General features: G+C 48.5%; 1 protein-coding gene across 1 annotated transcript in view; it reads right to left on the bottom strand.

Moving 5' to 3' along the window:
* Nucleotides 1-2872: 2872 nt before the first annotated feature.
* Nucleotides 2873-22730, bottom strand: part of LOC144173315 (uncharacterized) — a 28794-nt gene continuing 8936 nt past the window's right edge. The window contains exons 8-14 of the mRNA XM_077701798.1: nt 21991-22051; nt 12899-13042; nt 7906-7986; nt 7769-7837; nt 6524-6613; nt 4727-4890; nt 2873-3151 (exon numbers count right to left, since the gene is read on the bottom strand). Coding sequence (XP_077557924.1) covers nt 2983-3151; nt 4727-4890; nt 6524-6613; nt 7769-7837; nt 7906-7986; nt 12899-13042; nt 21991-22051 — 778 coding nt within the window. The 3' untranslated portion in view covers nt 2873-2982. The remainder of the gene's footprint in view (nt 3152-4726; nt 4891-6523; nt 6614-7768; nt 7838-7905; nt 7987-12898; nt 13043-21990; nt 22052-22730) is intronic.

Raw genomic sequence — 22730 nt, 5'->3', positions numbered from 1 at the left:
ATCTGCATGGAAATGCTTCGGCAGTTAGGTACAAGGAATTAGATTAAAACGTGAATGAGAGACAGGTTTCGTACGCTATAAGCGTATGTATATTGAGGACATCATTCTTTAACCAAAATGGCAGGTGAATTCGTTTTTTTTTACCTCTATTGCTCCTAGGTGTGCGACTCTTCGCATTGACGATGGCAGACTCGGTTATTAGAGGGCAATAATATTTTTCGGAGTCATTGGATACGCGACAGACTGACTGATTCGCGGAACGTTTATCAATGTATCAAAAGACTACCACCCCCCTCACGCCAGAGCGTCAGGCCAGTGTGAGCCATCTTTTCGACCATCATGGTCTCTGGGCGGGGGGTGTTCGTACAACAGCTGTGAACAGCTGAGGTTTCGTTTCAAAATTAAGGTAATTAAGGTATGAGCTCAACAAAGGCTAGAAGCTTCAAGTTTTGTCAACTCATGTGGCGTACGTGTGGCGTACGTTCAATTGCCGGATGCTGCTGGCCTCGATCTTCTCGAGCAAAAAAAAAAAAAAAAAGAAGGAAAAAAAACCTTTTAGAGGGGCGTACATGACGCGCATGGTGCTGACGATGGCGCCAACATAATGCCATATTGTCATCGGTGAGGCGATAGATACCAGTGGTCGAGGGGTCGCACAGTTGGCTTTATTGCCAAGAGCTGGTTAAGTGAAGACAGCAGCGTCTGCGTGCTTGCTGTGTCGTCGTCGTCGTCGTTGTTGTTGTTGTGCCTTTATGAATGGTGCATACCCAATCAGGGCATCGGGCAATCAACAGAAGACAGTGAAAATAAACAGAATTCTTATTTAATTATGAGGCGCTTATAAAAGATAATTTAGACCGGTTGGAAAAAGTTTCGGTTCCATAAATGACAGAGAAAAAACCAAAAATCAAGGCGAGAGTAATTAATCGCAATGATAAATTGAATCTATTAGAATTTTCAATGAAGCGCAGGAGGGCAGAGCATACATCCGGCGGCAGAACGCCGTTTCGGAATCCCCGAGTGATAGTAGACTCGTCTTCGCTACAATAGCTGCACAGAGCTGTTGGTGCCAGACGAGACCTGTGTAAGTACCTATATAGCCGGGGTACCCGACAACGTAGGGCTGTAATAACAACCTCTAAGTTGCGCGGAGGGCACCATTCAGATTTTCATAAGAGTTTTAGATGATTAAGGTATCTTAAAGACAGCAAAACTGACTCTTCTGTTCTTGAAGTTTCAACAACCACCCGTACCTAGCAGCGGTTATTAAAGGTGTCGGTTCAACGACGTCTACTACATGCCCAGAGAGTGCAATCTTTGCTAGAAAGTCCCAAGGAACCCAAACAAGGTGAATTTCAGTAAGATGCCGTGTCCGAGTCTAAACATCGTCTTCTTCCCCCGGTGGGATGATGATGATCCCAGCTGTTGGTTTAATGATGATGAAGACAGATGATCTCCTCAGCAGCTCACAGCGGCAGCTGGCACTGAAGTGACTGGCGAAGTCGGCTTTGATGATGTGCTTACAGTTGTGGCAATATACGCCGAAGTGGACCCGAGCCAACGCTGAATTGTTCCTAACGCGTTTGCTGAAACAAGACCCCTTCTTTGATCCTGTTTACTAGCAGAACCTTCTCTTTAAAATGTTCGCGTACAATATTAACAACGCTTAGCGCCAAGAGAGACGAGCAAGAACGATGTGGTAAACCACACCTACCTTTCGTCCGAGTTTTTATTGCCTCTAAGCGTTAAAAATCGTTAGAGAGAGCATATCTAAGTTGCCATAATGCATAGGTGTGTTTTGTGTTTCAGGACAGAGGGTGCATAATCTATTAAGGGAACGGAGGTCTTGTTTCGCTCAACACGTTAGTTGCCATTTGTTTCATGCCTGCGTGGGCGTGCCATTGGCAAGAAAAAGAAACCGCCGAGGTGGCTCAGGGGCTAGGGCGTTGCGCTGCTGAGCACGAGGACGCGGGTTTGATTCCCGGCCGCGGCGGCTGCTTTTCTGATGGAGGCGAAAAGCAAAAAGGTCCGCGTGTGCAGTATTTCGGCGCACGTTAAAGATACACATCTGGTCAAACATAATCCGGAGCCCTTCACTACGGCGCGCCTCACCGCCTGCATGCATTGTGTTGGCGCTAAACCCTACAATCAATCAAGAGAAAAAAAAGCAATTACTACAATAACTACGCTAATTGCCAGTAGCGCTTGTTCGAATTCTCTTCCTCGACTTCTGTATTAACTCATCGCTGTTTAGAAATGTATATCTCGTTTTTGCTCGCATGCAGATAAGCGTTGATAGGAGGCTTCAGAAGGTCTTCAGCTTTGTGATAACCATGCGTACCTCCATTAAGTTAAAGAAAATGATGCTCGTCGCTTTCTATACTCGTGCGCTCAACGGCAGCGAGTCTGCTGCTCTGGCAAAGGCTGGCACATGCGCACAGAGTAGTCCCTGAGATGGAAAAGTGCGTGGTATAGTTGGGGTAATTCATAAATGACGGCTGACACGATATTGGCGGTCAGCGGAATTAAGGCCCGTTAACAGAGGCCTCAACCCCTGGTCATCGCCTAATCTCGAAATCAAAACCTCCATCTTGATTCGTTCCATGGGTTGGAGCCTCTGACATCATACCAGTTTGACTTAGTCAGGCGGTGAGGTCGAAGTTCATTTGAAGTTGATGTTGAAATCTCGCAAGGTTACCAGCCTCTTCCCCTCCGATCCATATTTCGTTTTTATAAATTTCCAAGCGAGTTGATTACAGGCCAACTTGGAAGATGCGGCTGTGTTCTATTAAGCGGCCTATCACTCTCGGTCACAATTCCCTAAGGTTGCCAGTAAATTAACGCAAGGAGGATTATTTTATTGGACACAGCTTTGAAGGCACTTTGCGTACACAGGAAGAAACACTTTCAATGTATGTTTTTGGTGTGCGTCTTTGTGAAGATGGTGTATGAATGCGGGAGGAGGAGGAGGAGGGGGGAGGGTTAAGCGCGGTAAGCAGAGTCGGACACGATTTCACCGCTTCCGTCGTAGAATCTGGCACTGTGGACGCTTCTGACCACCGTCACGTCCGGATCGTTCCCTAGTGTAGGCGGGCTCTGGAAGTCACCGCCCTGACCCGGTTGGTGAACTTGCACGTGCGGTTCGGCGATGCTGCGTACCAGAAAAATAAACGGAAACACGCCCGAGGGGTCTTTAGTGTTGCGCAGTTAACAACGAAGTTTTCTGTTATGCGCGCTGCCTATCCGCTTACATGTAGTGGGTGTGTAACACTGTGGGTATATACACTGAGCTAGAGGCTTCAGAGTATACGCGCGCACGCTTCATAGTGTCGTGTATACTTTTCCTTCACGTTCAGCGCCTCTTTTCTGCCGCCAGTGTGCATTTATCAGTGCGAAAATAGAAGCCGTTAGAAACTATTGCGAGCTTCATAAAAAATTACCGATACACGGATTTTCTGTATTTTGTTCGATATCCTCTAATCAGTAGGTCATTTTTGTGTTGTTGTTTATTGCAACGTACGTCAAACGAAATTCACTGAATAGTTAATTGAAATTGTTGATTGACTGAAATTTGTTAACTGAAGTAACTTGTTTTAGCAGCCGTTTCAGCAGCCTTGACCAATCTTTCTCTGAGTAATCCCTACTTCGTCGTTATGTTTCAGTAACGTGGTACTTGACGACATGATTCACTTGTTCAAGGAATGACATATTCACTCATTGACTGAATGAATAGAAATCTTGAATAGTTGCAACTGATTCGTTTAAGTTATCAGGAATCAGGAATCAGGAATTTCACCAAGCCTCGGCCAATCCACCTCTGCAAGTACGCGCTATATTTGTTCTGCGAACATCAGCTACGCCAAATCTCTCATTCCACGTATACATACAGTTGCTTCTTGCATGGTAATACATTCTGCTGAATGTACAGTAGACTCGCCATAATTCAAACTCTGATAATTGAAACTTTCGGCCAATTCAAGCAAATTTCAAAATTTTGGTTGGTCCGCTATGTTTTCAACGTATTTGAAAACTGGTTAGTTTGAACTGCTACATTGCGTAAATTCGGCTAATTCGTACTTTTTGCTTGTCCTTGCTGCATTTGCCGCTTCTAGCTGCACATCTGCATCCTTATATCACTAACAGTCACAAATAAAGCCGATTATCTGCATCCGCAAGTTCTTGACAAGTGCAGAAAACTCTCGAAATAAACTGGCTGCGTTTTCTTATTTTGTACTCTCATGCAAATACGAAGCAGCCAACAAACGTGATTTTTTTTTCAAAGTGTGAATAGTACTTCAGTATTGTGCGTGAATATTGTATTACTAAATATATGTGAATGTTTCTTTAGAACACAAGTTGATATGTTGCCCCGAGTCATATTTACGACAACTTCTGATAATTTAAACATCTGATAATTTAAACAAAATCCTTGCTCCTTCGAGTTTGAATTGTCGTGAGTCTACTGCATTTCCATCGCAAGAAGTAAGATGTACAGTCATTACAAGGGTTAGCAACAACAAAGAATCGGGTGCCAGCGTACTCGCAGAGTTGCAGCTTGCGATAGTGCCTGGTATTACCATACAGGCGCATATATGACGCCCCTGTGGCTACCGTACTGTTCATAGCTTGGCAGCTGATTCTTTGTTGTTGCTAACACTTGTGATGACTGTAATGCATGCATGTTTTATTACAGCCTGCCTTTAGACTTAACCACGAAGGCGCTCACTCGTTGCTGCTTTGTTTGGCAGACAGCTCCACCGGATCGTCGTCTCCGGGCGTGTTGAACTCTGGCCGGGTCATCTTGAGACAGTTCTTTGAGAGCCGCATCGACGTGAACGAGGCGCAGGTCACCAGCAGCGAAATGGCAACCAGGGCCACCCAGAATCCGTTCTGCGAGAAAAATGCGCGTCTGATGTCCGGGAAGGCCACTGAGCCGAGGCGTTTTGCTCTTCAGCACGCGTGGCGTATAGGTGGTATCCATTGAAAAGTTTAGCTGTCAATTTCTTCATTTGGCAACACTGGAAACGGCCACGGACATGGCGCAGCTTGTGCCACTGCGCCCGCACACCGAAGAAAAGAAAAAACACCCGCGTGCGTCGACTGCTCCGTTTCAACCCAATTCTCAACGGTCGTGTCAACAGAGATGTTATTAATCGCACTCACATTGGACTCAAGACGTTACTTTGCGTTCGGTGGCGTAGACTTTGGAACGTCCAACACAAATTTAGGACGGACGAGTAGCGTCATCTCGCGGAGTCCGACGTAACCAGTAACGACGCACCGTGGCCTCCGCGATGGCTACGGCGGCGCGCCGTTCTAACGGTTAACGGCGCGCCGCCGGCAGCCGATCTCGGAGGCCACGGACCATGGAGGAAAGAAAAGGTTCCACGGACGCACTCAAAGGATTGCCTATTTGATAACAGTTAGAGCGCGATTTAATAAGGACGACAGAAAGAAGACAAACACAAGCGCTTGTGTTTGTCTTCTTTCTGTCTTCCTTGTTAAATCGCGCTCTAAGAGTTACCAAACATGCACCAACTTGCCCAACAGTCTGTTCTACGTGGTTGCCTGCATGCGCGCCTCGCCAGTGAATACAATTGCTATAGGGGACGCGGTATCGCAGGTGCGGCGACCGTTAAAGTCCGTTAAAGTGCGGGACTCAATGACGCTTCTGTACAGGGCTCCCCTTTAGGCAACTCTGTAGCGGCCGCTTAAAGAACAGGCTTCAGACGGTGTACATAAATTTGTACCCTTTCACCTCCATGGGGGTCATTCTCGGGGTCACAACAGGCAAGTCACCTATTATCGTCGCGGAAACGAACATTTTTCAGTATATCTGCATTCTTCAACACCGCGTACAATGTGACTGATAGCATCACCTAAGAGATGATAAGCACTATGAAAGCATTTGTACACAGCATATCCTCGACTCCCTAAACAAACCTCGTGCAGCAATTAAAAAACTGATCTCGCTAAGTTTGCGTGAAGCACGAACAGGCACACGCTAATGATGTTTCAGAGCAGGTGTCGCTGTGTCGGCAGCCTTTGGAGGCGGACGGCCGAGTTGCATGGAACCGACGCGGCGGGGGTCGGACGGCAAATCGGGGGAGAGGAGGGGGGGGGGGGGGAGAGGCTGTTTTGGACCTGTGCAGAAAAAGGAAATAAAGACGTCATCTGGCTAAGTGAGTGTGAAAATGGGCGACAATGCCACCTGAAAGCGATCTTTCTTTGTTCTCGTCTAACCCCATTTCTGGTGAAAGCTGCCTTGTCGGCTTTCAGATAGAAAGTGACCAGGGGAGGGAAAGGGAAGGGAGGGAGGGTCCTGACGTCGTGCTGGGGGCCGCATACTACTACCCCGGGGCCGCAGATTGCCGACACCTGCTTTAGAGAAATACGCAGGCAAGATCTCAGCACAAAGACGCCTGTTCTCACTCTTTCGTTTTCAATGCTTCAAAATAGACAGGCTGTTACGTTACCGCGATATATAAAGGTCGGAGCATTTGAACTTGAGGGACTTGCTCACCGTGTTGGTCAGGATGACGTTGCAGAAGATGGACACTCCCGAATCGTACGCCTGTTTCAGCTCATCGCAGTGGCCAAGGGCTGCGATAACCTGCATGCCAAGAACGAGCACGAATCATGTGAGCACCGGAGTCGGCTTGCCTTGCAGAGCCTGAGCCGTGGTGCACTTAGCTGGGAAGGTGGTATTCCTGCGCTCAACCCTGATCATTTTGTCATATAGCCGGACAAAGTCCGTTGAATCAAGCAGACTTACGGCACTCTTTCGCGGAGCTTATACAGGTACCGTATTTTTGCGATTCTAAGCACCCTCCCCTACTTTCGGGAAAAAAATACGAAAAAACGTTCACATGCGAATATAAGCAAGCAACCATCGCAAGGTGGATGTCAGACGCGTGGAAGCGGGCCCGACTTCACTTCGTGGCCGCTGTGAAGTTTTCAATTAGAAACCACTTCAACAGAACAGAAGACGACCTGCTGGTGGATAATGAGAGCGGCGGCCCCAGATACCCAACGGGCTCGAATCGTAGTGAAGGTGACTGAGTATCAGACGTAAGCGATGCGTTCTCTGTCTGTACATATTTTTCTCTTTAATGTTTGCCAAATAAAACATTATGCCTTACACCCAGCCTCTTCCAGGTACGGCCGCGAAAAAAAAAATGGCGGGGGGAATTTGGTTTTTTCAGATGTAAGCACCCCCTCAATTTGGACATCGCAATCGCGGAAAAAATGGGGGCTTAGAATCGAGTAAATACGGTATAATTTACCAGTTCGTGGAGAGCAGTGCCCTCGAATGTATCACGGTTATCACCAGCTGTTCGTACTTTATTTTTTATGCAGATCAGACCTTGGTCAGTTTCAACCTGGGCCTGTTTCCGTTACGTCCCAGTTTTAACTTTCACGTGCCAATTGGCCCTGTGTATTTCTTTTGGTCGTAGCGTAACATCAGTTGAGGCTGTTTGGCTTGTTTTATCGAAATCACGTGTGACTTTTAGCATTTCGCTTATTTTATTTTTTGTTTGTTTGTTTCACCACAAGCATGACGGGGGTGAAAAAAAGCGCATTTTATGAGGCCTGAAGGAAACGCCGTAATATTTTTGTGTGACACGATCTAGAAATATTTGCTGTTTACCCGCTGAAGTGTATTAATGGACGCGTAATTTCTTATCCCTTCCCAATCGCGCGCACACTTAGACGACGGTGCAAAGATATCTCTCAAAAGTATATAGAAATAATGAATGAAGTTTACATTGGTCCTGACGCCAGATAGAGCTGCTTCAAGCCGGAGGACCTTTCTCCTCACTACGCTTCTGTAGCCCTGAAAAAAAAAACGAGTTTATTATGTATTTTTCAACTTACAAAACGGGCCAGACAAAATACACTAACCTTTTCGACAGCATCACTCATTCTTGTAGCGAGCGCCACGCTGCCATCGGCAAGAGTTGTGGTGATGTCGCCTATGAGTTTCTGCGTGTACAAGAACCAAATTACCACAGCACAGAGGTAAACTGTTCCGCAACTTTTTATTAGACAGGTCTCGCCACGACACAGCTGACTGCATTTGTGCGCAGTAGTGTTTATGCAACTTTTCCCGGCCTCGCTAGCGTTTTGCGTAGCTTCACTGGCTGCTCGCATTTCGCGCATCTTGTTGGTTACTGAATAGTTTGCAGGAGCCCTAATACGATATATTTTTTAACCGACTGTGAAACCTGTCGAACGATATGAATACATGGAGATTTCATTGCTTCTCATGCAATGACAGAGGCCACTTAGATAAGTCCGGTAAGAACGACTTAGAGAAGAGCACTTAAAAAAAGAAAGACCGACCGACCGACCGACAGACCAACCGACCGGTTGGTCTGTCGGTCGGTCAATGAATGTTTTTATTAGACAAAAACTAAGATAAAATTTCAGCAATGTTAGCGCTGGCTACAGAAACCCCAATTTTGCAAACAGGTTATTTTCATTTTTCTGGAAATTGCTTAAGTACATGCTATCGCTATTCGTTTTATGTGCATCATTTACGGATGTACATGTCCCCGGGGACGCAAAACTAAGCGCGCATATGATTGATTGTAGGGTTTAACGTGCCGACGCAACGCAGGCGATGAGGTGCGCGTGGAGAGCTCCGGATTAATTTTGACCACCTGGGGATCTTTAACGTGCGCCGAAATCTCGAACACACAGGCGTTTTTGCTTTCGCCTCCATCAGAAAAGCGGCAGCCGCGGTCGGGAATCGAACCCGCGACCTCTTGCTCAGCAGCACAACGCCTTAGCCACTGAGCCACCGCGGCGGGTCTAATCGCGCATCTAAGATCTCTCTTATAATGTGAAGATGCGTGAGCATCACTTTTCACTGGGTGATGTCGCTTTGTGTATGATGTAGCGAAACACGCAAGTTGACACACTGGCTATATTTATACCCTTAAAGGAGCCATGAAGACGAAACACAAGTTTGGTTCATTCAAAATATAGATTACCTCGTTGGAAACATACTGACGCCGCTTTTTAACGTAAGCTTCGCTCACATAAGCTGTACAATTAGGCAAAAAGGGGAAGGCCATGCGACCCACTAGCTCATTACTAGCATCAGAACCTATGATGCCATACCAGCCAGCTCTGAGATTGGCGGAGGCCGGCAAAAGCAAACACAAATTAGGCAGATCTTATACGCTTGCCGAACGAACTTAAATTTAGGGCGCATTCTTTTAAGTGCGAAGCACTTCTTAGTCGGGACTACTCCTGCTTCCACCGCCGTCCTCCGTCCGCAGCCTAGCAACGGAGCTAGCTACCGTGCCTAGCAACGGCGCCGGATTTCCGACGCGTGAGGGCGCTCGCATAGCGCCTCCTCTCCCCCCTCGCCTACTCTCCTAAAGCCCCTTTACTACTCTCCAGCTCGCAACACCCTCTCTCGGCGCGCCAGCCAGGCCACTACACTATATAAAAAAAAAACAGCATCCGGAGCCAGGTTTCGATCCGAGGACTTTGCGGCCGCAGCGCGACGCTCTACCGACTAAGCCACGGACGCGATTTTTTTTTTTTTGTAACAATAACTTTATTTACAAATATATACAGAGCCGTATGCAGTGATTACAGTGGTTTCCGAGCACATCAGAACATGGCTTCACTTAAACATAAAAGTGAGGCGATCGGCTATCATGCAAAGAGAGGGTCAGAATGCTCTGCCAAGTAACTGTAAGCCAATCGGGGAGTATTGCCCGCGAAGTCACAGAGCGTTTGTGAAACTTAAGCAAGAGAGATTGCCAACAGGGCTACTGTGTCATTGCACAAAGTTTGAAGTGAACGGGATAGAGGGAAGGGAGAAAATAGAGCTCTTGGGTAAAGCCATTTCTTGGTATAACTGGGCACCAGCGTTACCCGGGGCTTGCCCTCAAATTGCGTCCCATCTCCTCTGCTGTTGTGACTTGAAATCCATGAGTGCTCGCGTTCCCCGATCCAGTGCGTCGCGTAGCTCGGAGTCTGCCTCATCCCCGTCGAGGGCGGCAATTGCCCATTGTGTCTTTTGGACGAAGTGTCGCCACGCCGGTCGGGGGCGTTCAGTACATTCGACGGCGTCGACTCTCGCCCTCCATAGCGAGTGGAGCCCTATTACGTGGACACAGTCGCGAAGGAGCGGGCGTTCCGAGGCCGCGTCTAGGAACTTCAGATTTGTCCAAGTGATTCTCCAGCGCGTGTTGAAGGAGCACTGCAGCTCATCCCAGAAGTAGAACGCCGTGTTACAGGACGCGACGCTGATATCAGTGTTAGTAACGCGCCTTATATCTTTAACGCATTCAAACTACGTCGTCAGCGGCGTGCGCTGGCGACTCAGCGGCGTTATAGCGGCTTTATAACTGCGTGTGCAACAACCCTTAACGGTCCACTTTAGCGACCACAAGGCGGTCGTAATGACCGTCGCATACAACGACAACACAAACAAGTGCTGAAATAAATACTGTCGTTTCACTTTACTTTGCGTGTGTGTGTGTGTGTGTGTGTGTGTGCGTGATTACATTCCCTCTCGAACATCTCTCGAACATACACGTTAATTCACCAAGATTTCCGCAGAGGGACAAACGAGGCGTGTTAAGCCGAACGTGATCACGAGGAGGTGTTAATGTAACTAACGGGCAAAATGCCACCAAACTTCAACAAACTCCCCCTCATAGCATCACCCCGTGCTTCGCACTTCCTCATACTCCCCTTCGGGGAAATGCGGGGGAATTTTTTTTAAAGCAGCAAGAATGGTGGGACCGGCAGGGGAAGTTACGAAAGCACATGTCAACATAGAAGTACCGATGCGTACTGCTGTTGGTACTTTGCGAACTATGCTTGGTTTAGCTGCACAGGACTGCGGGGCTTTGGGGTAGTTTTAGACGACACTTGCCGATTGACGCAAGCAACGGTGTATCATATTTGTCGAGCGAGCACTCTGTTTCACGAAACGATTATTTTCTCCGTGAACAAAACCAAGCCGGGTTCAAATACGGTCAAAAACAAACCAGAGGCGGAAAACGGCTTGCCATGGTATGGTGGCGCCATCAAGGTTGAATAACGGTAAACAAGGCTTTCCAGTCAGCTGCAGAGCGGTCGGTTCTTGTGATGTCATTGCGGACCACGAAAACACACCATTTAGCGGGAAAATCAAAATTTCGACATAAGTTGATTAATTTCTCAGTGAGTACAACGTCGTTTGCATCCGGACAAGCCCTGGGGACACTATAAAACACGAAATCTTTCGAATAAAACAAACTTGTATTTTGTCCTTATGGCTGCGTTAAGCTTAGTTTCACTCGCAGAATTTCTCCTTGGCGTAGTGCTGCGGCAAGTCCGTAGTGATTCGTTTTATTGAAGGACTCTGGTTTTGCTAAGACGCCACTTTTCCGAACGACGACACCACTTTTCTGGACGAAGGCAGTACTAGGCTAGACTAGACTAGACTAAGGGATGTGGACGCAGACGTTTAGGTCTCTCTAGCTGCGTTCCTATACCTCACGTTCAAACTGCGCGCTTTAGGTGAGCTTGCGCCATCTCGTGAACCGCCCGCGAGATGCTGCCTGGCGGTCGATTCAAATTTCACAGAGATGGCGAAGGCAGAAATCTGCCGAAGGGTTACGGCCACATTGTTTGGTTACATGAATCTGGGGACGCTGCGTCGCCCACTGAACCAAGCAACGGGGGATTCATACCCTCGTATTAAAAAGATGAATACGAGAAGGTGCACACGAAAAGAACGTCGCCGCGATGTTCGTGGCAAACGTTTTGCTCAACATTCAAGATACGTCGCTCTACGTAAAAAGAAGGTAACACGTGCAGGCTTTTGCTTACTCTAATGGCTGCTTCGGACTCCTGAAAAAAAAAGGAAAAAAAGCAAACGTCTGAAAATTCAACATTCTTATTGCCCGTTCACAATTTGTCCAATACCTGCTGCTACGGTAGCATGATGATCGCAGTGAAGAAGTCAAGACGTCAAAGAAGTTTTAAGGTTAACTGGTTTACTTTACTGATTCCATTGGCTGATCTTGAACACTTACAAATTTTAAGGAATACACATACTACATAAAATGAGAAAAACAGTCGAGAGAGCAAGAGTACTTAACGGGACATGGCTGACTGGATCGCGGTCTCCCGGTGAAAGGGCACGACGACGGGCGGCAGAGTTTCAGAAGTGAGCCCAGGCGCAGGCCGCCCGCTGCCCTCTGCCCTCGCTGTGAACTCGGCCGAGAGGGTTTATATTCGCTTCATGCGGACTCGTGGGAAAAAATCGCATTCTGGCCCCACTTTCTGCAGCCAATAGGGGAGACGCTTGTAAACACCAATCAGCCATGTTCCCTCCAAAGTGAAAAGGACGAATCAAGCACAGACAAAAGGTTTGAACTAGAAAACGCGCGCTTAGAGAATTATGGGTGCAAAGAAAGTAGTTCAGACAAAACACACTAGCAAACAGTGTAAAAGACAAAAAGGTCGTCTGAACTACACCGAGGACCCGGAGCCCGGAAGCGACCAGCGCACACGCCACGGGGGGTATGGAACGCCGCGGCCGCACCGAAACCCAAGCTGGGCCGATGGTGCCCCTTAACATCCGGGTCTCCCGGTCGGCCAGCGCGTACTCCGCATTCCTTTTTTAGAAAAACCAGGGCTTGGCGACCGAAGACGGTTGGTACAAAATATTAAAAAAAAACTGAACGAGGGCTTCGCGACACTCGAAAAATACATTTCGCGACAATACAGAACGTGGAAACAGCTGCCTTTCTGGGACCAACGGAGGGAGAAAAACGCTAGGACTCCTTTGGTTCTACCACAGCAGGAGTCACTCTCGAAGGCACAGCGCGATCAGACGTTTTGAAATGGCACCAGTGACTGCGCCGCGGGGACTCACGATGTTGATTCGCAGCCTTTCTTCGTTCACGAAGGCCTTGAAGTCGAGAACGTACTGCATCAGAGCTTTCAGGTCGGCATCGCTGTGCCGTTGAACTGTTGGCGGCGGTCCCTTCAACAGCTCCTTCCTGACTTGCCCCATTTCCTGAAACGTCGCGAGGAGGCGCATAAAACAACGTTGCACAAACGTTCGCTGGTTCAGTGGTTACAAGCAACCCGCGCATAAATGCCACCAATTGCCGTTTTGCACCGGTAGTTCATCCGCATGGAAGCAGTTCACGCTTTTTTGCGAACAACTGTAACAGTTAAAGCCATTTCACTCAATGTGAAAGCTGTCGGAAGTGCAGAGCAGTGAATTCGTCATAATGGTCTGCAGCGCCGTTATCCGCTCACTGCTACCACCCAATGCAATTCACATTTCCCGCATTCGCGGTACTCGCGCGCCCTCTGTCTGAAACAGCGCCAGCGGGAGTTCTGCTCTTTTTGTGCTTGCTTTTCCTCCCGCACGCGCCAGCGTTTCACAGCCATTTTTTTACTTACTATCGTAAAAACCAACCCAACCAGCGTTCCAACTAAATGAACGCGGGCGCTGGCGGTTCATTACGTATATTTGGCCTCATATGTACTACCTGCAGTTTTCTTTGCGCTAAACAACGGGGAGATGTATGACAATCGCCAGCGGTTCATGAGTTTCGAACACTTATGACTATATAAACCCCTTGGCTTTCGAATTCTCTGCGTTACGCCGCGACGACAGCCGCTACGACGGAACGCTTTGTGGCTCTACTTGAATCCGGCGAGCGAGCTACGACGACGACGAGGCGAGCCCCTAAATTTCGCCGCACTTAAAAAAAATATTCTCCCGATTACCCAGTTGGAGACCACCATTGAAAAAGCCCACAAAAAGCCACGCCAAGATGGCTCCCAGCAGTCTCCGATGATGCAGTACGCTAGCGACTCTCCACCGTCATCATAATTTACTCCTGATGAATGGCGGGGAAATTAAATGAAATAAAAATCTACCAATGGAACTGCCGGTCATTCCGAAGTAAAAAAGCCCAATTAGAAAACTACATCAAGGCATCGCCTCCAGAAATTCTCGTTCTTCAGGAAACGGATACGCCACAACCTACCTTGCGTGGGTATGAAACGTACTCGAGTGATCGCAGTCACAGAACGGCGGTGTTAGTTAATAAAGATTTGACGGCCCAAGAGCATTTAATCGCCTCACCCATCGCTCATACCTTCATAGAAATCATTCCGGTGAAGCCTGGCCAGCGGAGTCTATTCATCCTTAACATATACAGCCCACCGAACCAACCCCTTACGGAGATCAACCCACTTCTGGCGGAGGCAATCAAGAAGGCAGGCCCAAACCCCTTAGTGTTCCTTGGGGATTTCAACGCACCTCGTCACTCCTGGGGCTACCCACAGGCAACTAAGAAGGGAACGGCGTTGCTGCAAGCAACACAAAATTTCCAGCTTGTGCTTTGCAACGACCTTACCTATCCTACGAGACTGGGAACAAGTGTGTCAAGGGACACCATTCCAGATCTTACATTTGTACGACATGTCACCCAATTTGATTGGCAACGGCTACCGGACAATCTTGGGAGCGACCACTATATCGTCACCCTGACACTGGCTCACGGCACCCTACGCCGCGGCCTAGGACAAGCCAAGCTCACAGACTGGCCCGCGGTTCGGCAAGATTTGACTGATTTACCACCTGTAGAAGAAAATCTTGAACTTTGGACAGCAAAGATAGAGGAAGTGATACAAAGCCACACCAAAACTGTGACTTTGACTACTCAAACACCGGTTATTGACACTCACCTCGACCATCTATGGGCTGCACGCAGAGGACTAATCAAACGCTGGAAAACCAGAAAAACCAACCGAAAAATAAAAATAAAAATAGCTCGAATTACCAAAGAGGCAGCAGAGTATGCCTTAACACTGCAAAAGCAAAATTGGAGAACATTTTGTAGTGAATTAAGTGGCACGTTGAGCACTAAAAGAACGTGGAAAATACTACGACATCTACTGGGCTCAAAACCATCCAAGACCACGACGCAACAGCAGATCCAACGCCTGATGCATAACCACCCAAACCCACCGGACCAATTATTGCGAACTATACAAAACAAACTATTCGGCACAGAACAGCGGCAACCAAATCACCCTCCGTACCAAGGCGAGCCGAACGCATGCATGGACGCCCCTTTTACAATGCAAGAGCTACAGGGGGCACTTGAGCGTCTGACCCGTAACACCACGCCAGGCAAGGACAGAATTACCAATAAACTTCTACGAAACCTGAACGAAGACACGCAGGAGTCCATCCTGGCACTTTTCAATAAACATTGGCTAGCCGGCACCCTACCACCACAGTGGAGGCACGCCGACATAACGCTAATTCCGAAACCTCACAAACGAATCAGCATTGAAAACCTTCGACCAATCTCGCTTACATCATGCCTTGGAAAGCTCTTCGAACACCTGGTGAACCGTAGACTGACAGAACATCTTGACGATAATAACCTCTACCCTCACACAATGTTCGGATTCCGCGCCCATCTGTCTACCCAGGACGTATTGCTGCAGCTGAAAGAAGAAATTATAGACAACCTCAGCAAAACCACCCCCAGTACCATCCTGGCTTTAGACGTTCAAGGTGCCTTCGACAACGTCACGTTCCTGTCAGGTCGTACCGCTAAAATTCGACTGGGTCCAATACAAACGGGCACATTCTCAACACCGTCGAAAGGCACGCCTCAAGGCTCCGTTATTTCTCCCTTACTATTTAATATTGCCCTGCTTCAACTGCCTTCCCAGCTTTCAGAGATCCCCGAACTACATCACGCCTTTTACGCCGATGATCTTACAATCTGGACGAACACGGGATCAGCTGGAGAACAGCAGGACAGGCTTCAACAGGCCATAGACTGCGTGACGGAGTACTTGGAAAGACGGGGCCTTGCGCGCGCCCCTACCAAGTCAGCTTTACTGGTTCTTCGGGCACGCACACGAGGTAGACCACCCAACCCAACGCCCGACCCAACCGTCAGCATGGCGTCCAGCCCGGTACCTCAAGTCACATCACTTCGCATTTTGGGAGTGCCATTTCATGCAGACGGCTCCGGTACCGACTTACTACCACAACTTAACACCACGGTCATGCAGTTGATGCACTTAATCCGACGGATCTGCACCCAGCAGAGCGGTCTTAAAGAACAGGACACCTGCTGCATCGTCCAGGCACTTCTGACCAGCCGCATCGCCTACGGCACCCCATACGTCCAACTGCGCCCCAAGGAACACTCTAAAATAGATGCCCTAATTCGGAAATCGCATAAGCTGGCCCTGGGACTTCCAGCCTTTACACCTACAGACAACCTACTCAAGCTTGGACTCCATAACACCTTGAGAGAAATTCTGGAAGCGCAACGAGCAAGCCAACTAAATCGCCTAGCTCTAACTCCAACGGGCCGGGTGGTTCTGGACAAACTGGGCTACCCCATCCCTGCACCATCTAACGCGCCTACCCGGATCCCATTAAACATACGAACCAACATCAAAGTAGCCCCCATTCCAAGACACATGCACCCGGAATACAACAAAGGGAGAAGACAGGCGAGAATAAGATACTTAATCAATAAATTCACCGACAACCCGGATGTATATTATACAGACGTAGCAAGAAATCCCCACCGCCAGGCCCACGTTGCAGTGGTCGTGGGTTCCAAAGGGACATCAATCTCAGCTGCAACAGTCCGAACAACCGACACCGATGTCGCAGAAGAGACAGCCATCGCCCTAGCGGCCACCTCCAGCAAAAAGCAAATTATTACAGTCATTACTGACTCTCAACAGGCGTGCCGGCATTACCTATCAGGACGAATATCTCTGCATGCGCTCACACTACTAAAACACGCCAAAACTCTCCCAACCATTCACATTGTTTGGACGCCTGGTCATGCCTTCCTCCCGGGGAATGAGGCGGCTCACGCCGCTGCCCGCGACATTTTACACCGGGCATTCCCAAGGGAGGCCGACGACACACCTCCAATCGCCTCGCCCAGCCAGTCAGTCCCAAAAACATACACGGACATCTTATATCATTATCGCCGGGAGCGCCTCCTTTACCCTCCTCCTCACCCATCACTCAATACACAAGACTCTCGAATCTGGCGCAGAATCCAAACACAGACTTACTGCAACATGGCAATTTTGCATCATATTTCACCAACTGCTTTTCCCTACAACTGCACAACATGCAATACACCAAACACCACCTATCACCTCGTATGGGAGTGCGCCAAACATCCCAACCCAATTCCATCACCTACATTGGAGCAGTGGGAGCACAGGCTGACCAGCTTCCAGCTCGAGGATCAGGAGTACCTGATCTCCCGGGCGAGGGCTGCTGGGGGGCATGAAGGCGGCCTGGACTGAGGCCACCACCCACTCTCCTTTCCCCCTCCCTTTTCCCTTAAAAATAAACGTTATTCCTCCTCCTCCTCCTCCCGAAATGTAGTAAAGAATGACCTCTCTTTTCGTGCACTATGGTGGCAGAGGCAAATGAACACGGAACGTGTCTTGCGTTGTCCGCATGATAGTACGGCTACGGTCGCGTAAGTTCTTTCTCTGTCTTCCTTTTGTACGAAAAGCCCGCGACGTATCTGCTTTAGATTTCTTTGTCAGCACTGTGGCTAAACAGCCGATGGGAACAGCGTTATGGCAACGCGCCGTTTGGGTAGTATTGAGAGCACGGCGACGCATTCAACTGCAACAGCCGGCGGTCGCAACGTCATGGGAACGTGTCGCTTGTGTTCGACAGCAGACAACTGTTGTACAGATAGAGCTATCTTTCGGCGTACAGCGGAGTTATCAGCCCGCCGAGAACAAAATTGAGGTACTCTATTGCGCAGTCCTCTGGTTGATATCGTTAAGAAGCCTCACAAACAGGCATTTGAAGTGAAAGCATCGCTTATCTTGCTTCCTTCCATAAAATATGAAAGAGACGTACGAATGGTAATACCATCTTTCTTCAATAACCTATTTAAGCATTACTTAGTCATAATGTTCATCATGTCCTCCATTTTCCGCGAGTGCATTCAGCAGACTTCTATACACCATTGTATTGCACTACTTCCTCTGCATAGCGGATTATCAATCCACCCCTGATGTAAAGAACTCGCATCGTGTGCTAAAGCAATTTCATTCCGGGCTTCTCGCAAGGTTGTCTGCCTTAATTTTCTGGTTGGAACCACTTTCCCGTATTCTTCCTGTTATGCATGCTTTGTACATTAGAGCGTTTTCCTGTATGCTCCGTCTGTTCCGTTGGTAGCGTGTTGACCGGGACCCGTCTGGGCACTTGCGCATTCGTTTCGCTAGGGTGGATCAGTTTCGCGGGCCGGCCCTCGCCATGCCCGCGCATTCGTTACGGTGGAGTGCGTCCCCCTCGCCTTAACTCTCTATTATCTCTACGCATCTCCCATGTCATTTGGTTCGCTTTTTTGCATAACACTACAGGAATGCAACAAAGCCCGCCAAAACAGTGATACTCTTAAATTGACACCCCTTGTAGCAACAGCTCTGGGCGTACGACTATGAGATTACAAGGAATATTTAGTGGCAATGTTTCATGCGGTAAGTGCTGTACTAGTAGCTTTAAAACAAACTAATGCAGAGAACTCTAACTGGTTGTTTCCGGATAAATGCTTAACACGCTCTGCTAGTCTTGCTTAGGTGTTTTGTATATGTTCCATGTTAACCATCCGACGCCCTATCCCCCTATTCCTATGCACTGTTTCCTCCCCCTCCCCGTCCTCTACACCAGAGGGCTTTCCGTGTCCGCCCATAGGCGAGACAATTTACGCCTGCTGGTGGACCTTCCTCTCTTCCTAAAGAACAATACATACATACATACATACATACATACATACATACATACATACATACATACATACATACATACATACATACATACATACATACATACATACATACATACATACATACATACATACATACATACATATTATACACCGAAGCCTTTTACGTCGGCTTTACAACTAAACACACATGCAATGATGCAAGGACATTTTAACAGCAGAGCAGTTAACCTTTTCGTTCCGCCGTCGAGCGCTACAAGAAAAAAAATACAAAGAAAAAATACCAGGCGCACGTGAGCGTGCCCTCGTGAAGAGTGCCCGGCGTCGGCCAGTTCGACCTTCGATAACACTCTGCCCAGCGTTGGTGGCGGGATCTCTCGCGTCGAGCCTACCCGCCGCCACACCGGAACCTTACCAGAAGGGAAGGGGTGCTCGTGCGACAGCTTCAAACGCGAGCGATATGGACGCCCGTGTTCGCCAAGCACGTGTGCCCCGAACTGTTTCCAACGGACACGTGTGCGCTGTGCGGTAGCGCTCGGGCGACCATGCAGCACATGCTGTGGGGTTGCCACCAATCACCACTAGCAGACGAGGACGACCCGCTACCACCGCGTGTGAAGCGCGCGGCGACCAGCGGAACTTACGAACACCAGAAGATGGCTGCCGAGCTCGCGCTTGCGGCCATCGAGCGCCAGCGGCCGAAATCGCTGCTACCCACCCCCCCACAGGGGGCTGGAGGGCGGCGTCAGTAGGTGACCTAACGGTTCCACGCAGGATCAATAAAGAAGTTGTATCTCTCTCTCTCTCGCGTGCTCTTCTGCTCGCCAGTTGACGTGCGTTCGCGCCTGAAGTAGGGAGCACAGACGCCGAGTTCGCGAAGCCTATTGCCGCGGGTACAGGCGCGTGCTAACGGGGTGCACCTTGGGAGAGATGTGAAATCCTGCGGACGAAACGATCCCTGCCTGACTTTCAGCGGCAAGTTCGGATATCCATATGAGGTGCAACAGCCGGGTCTCCGAGGACGGGAGAGGGGCTGCTGTTTCTCCCGCCTTGCAGAACTGGTTCAAAGTGCGCCAGTTTTTTCTAAGGCCAATGTAAGAAGCCTGATATGAAAGTAGAATGACCCTAACGCCTATTAAGCACATTCCTACGACACCATGTATCTCATTAAGGCACTATTTCAGTTAATTCATATCAGTTAATCCATATCATGGACGTGCCGTCATCGTCCCCGTGGGCGCAAGATTGGCCAAGGGGCTGCATCATCATTGTCGTGGAACTATAGAGACGGGGGAAGAACACCAGCCGCGAGCAATGAGGTGTCAGTACCCACGTCAGCGTTTGGCCAATCACAGTGCGCCGGCTCGTCCAATCGCAGTGTCCAATGAGTATTCTACCAATTTCCCAGCAAGTGTTCGAAACGGTAGCGACCTCTTACTGACTCGTCACTTTGCGGTATTCACACTTTGCGGTGCGAAAGACACGCGGACAACTGAACCCTGCATTCTTGATATCATCATTTACTATTGATGGATGGTGCTCCGAGCCAACCATCTCCTTCTTCCGGTCATAATCACGTTGTTACCCCAGGTAACAACGTGGTTGTACGACAAAACCCAGGTTGTACGACAACCCGGGTTTTACGACGGACTAGTCGAATCCTGGCGAAATCCATGTAGAAACAGTGCATTAAAAACCTTGGTTATCCGACACGATTTCATGCCTGATCCGCGTTATCCGACGACCCACGCGAGGTGCGCGACCGACAGGCGGACGAAATAAAAGTGCCGCGGACCTGTTCCGCAGACCCTGGGCTCCCTTAGTCGGTTCTTTCTTTCCGGCATAGCTTTCTTCTTCGTCTCATCTTTCGTTTCGCTCCCCTCTCGCAGCCGCCCGCCCCTCTGCACAATCGCTTTCCCCCTCTCCTCGCCGGCCCCTCTTCTTGCCTTGTTGCGCAGCGGTCGCAGGGGCAGTGCAGGCGTTTATTTCTCCCACTCAGCAGTGAATCGCCAACGAGGTTACTCGGACATGCTTAGGCTGCCACATGTGCTTGTCGTGATCATGTGCGCCATGATTCGCACTGGCTGGTGGGAATCGCGGCAGTGGACTGCGGTACAAGGTTTATTGGCACCTGCACTGGATTATTCTTTCCGCATTTACTTATTTTAGTGAGTTGGGTTTCCGAGCCCTGAAAAGCATTAGTTTGTAGCTGACGTTGAAGTTTCTTGCAAATCGGTCGCGCGAAACTGATTTGTCGGCGTAATTGTTGGTGTTCAGATTTTACAGCGCTCGCATTTTACGACGCTTTTTAACGGTCCCGAGAAAGTCGCAGAATCGGGGTTCTACTGTACGTAGTTACACGGGAGTAGCTAGGGAGGTGTTTTGGTGTCAGAACATCCCCTGAAAATTTGGAAGCGCTGCACCGCCATTGCCCTTCTTTTCGGCGTTTTTGTCGCCCATACACTATTTATCCCCCGAATATATGTAGTATCAAAATGTGTAAAACAACTAAAGTAACAAGAGTGTCGGCATGTCGACATGAATGGACCCTGTTTTAAAACCGGATGGCACCAATTTGCTGGAGTTTCTTTGCGTCTCCGTTTTTCGTGCGCTTGTAAAGAAACCCACAGAAGTTTCATGTATAGTTTTGACCCTATCTTTATACGGATCCTCCCAAGTATTCAGGGATGTTCCAGTACGTTTGCGTTCCTTGTCCTACGAGTTTCTTTGTGAGAAAATAAATGTTCTTCGTGAATTAAGTGCTCGGCGTACTGTGAGCACTAGTATTTTTATGTAGATATCACAGTGAAAGACACAACTGACCTTTCCGACCGTATTAAAGGAGAAAAATGAATAATGTATCACTTAGATGCACGCTATCGTTTTTTTTATTTTTTTACTGGTAACGCATAACCTTACCTGAAAAATATTTCTGGCTGCACCACTGCGTAGTTCCCGTAAAATATAGTGTATAAACGTGAAGCCGCATAATGCGCAGTAAGTACCCGGCCCACCCATGAATGTAGAGAGAAGTCCGACAGTTCTTCGAAGCGCTCGTTCAGAATTTGATGGCGCACGCAGTCAAAGATGCGCTTGTTGCAGTATGCCTGTCCGCCCTTTGCCCTGATCCCTGATTGATTCATAGAGTGTGCGATCAGGTCCTCACGCTCAGTGCGGACTGCCTCTTACTTACGATGGTTTCAAGGGGTTCGATGTCCTTCTTGATGCCCATCTCGAGAGTGCTTGCGCATTTCCTGAAAAATAAAGCAGCGAGTTTGGAAGGGTTTTCTAACGTCCTGTCACGTTCGTGGGACGCCAAAAAAGAAAAAAAAATCGTGAAGCTCGCTACATAAACGATTCACTAGGCGGCAGACAGTCGAGCCGGAAAGTTTGAAAAGTTTTGTGAACCTGTCATGCGTGTCAAGAGGTGCACTCAAATTGTTGTACCGTCAACTTGTCTTTTCGGAACAAAAAAATGGCCGCTTATCTGTTCGCGTTGCTGCATCCACCGTCTAAAGACGATAGTCTATATCTATAACGTTATATCTATAAAGACCTATAACGCTATTCCTCTCATGTCTCAATCCTCTCATGGTGAACTCAATGGAGGTTTGGTAAATTCAATTGAATTTCCCCGTATTCGCACTGCTTGCACGCCATCTGTTGGGACCTTTTGTTACTGTTGTACTTGACGCTCGAGCCTTAGCCCCAGCCTTTCTTAAATATTTCGGTTAAAATATTGTTTCTAACGAGTTTCTTATTTGCTATCGCAAGGATAAACTCGACGTCTATTTTCTTTTAAAGGAACAGTGCTATTATTAGTTGTGAATTTATGTTTTGCCTCAAACATGCCCGAAGTTTTCCTTTTGCTGAGCAATGTTGACAAGTATGAACTATGTTACCACAATGTGTACTTTAGAAATCTCAGCCTGT

Source organism: Haemaphysalis longicornis, unplaced genomic scaffold (assembly GCF_048455015.1).
Source record: "Haemaphysalis longicornis isolate Haplotype H1 unplaced genomic scaffold, Haemaphysalis longicornis Haplotype H1 scaffold_3, whole genome shotgun sequence".
Classification (NCBI taxonomy): domain Eukaryota; kingdom Metazoa; phylum Arthropoda; class Arachnida; order Ixodida; family Ixodidae; genus Haemaphysalis; species Haemaphysalis longicornis.
Note: the sequence above shows the minus strand (reverse complement) of the source record. Positions and strands in the feature narration are given on the sequence as shown.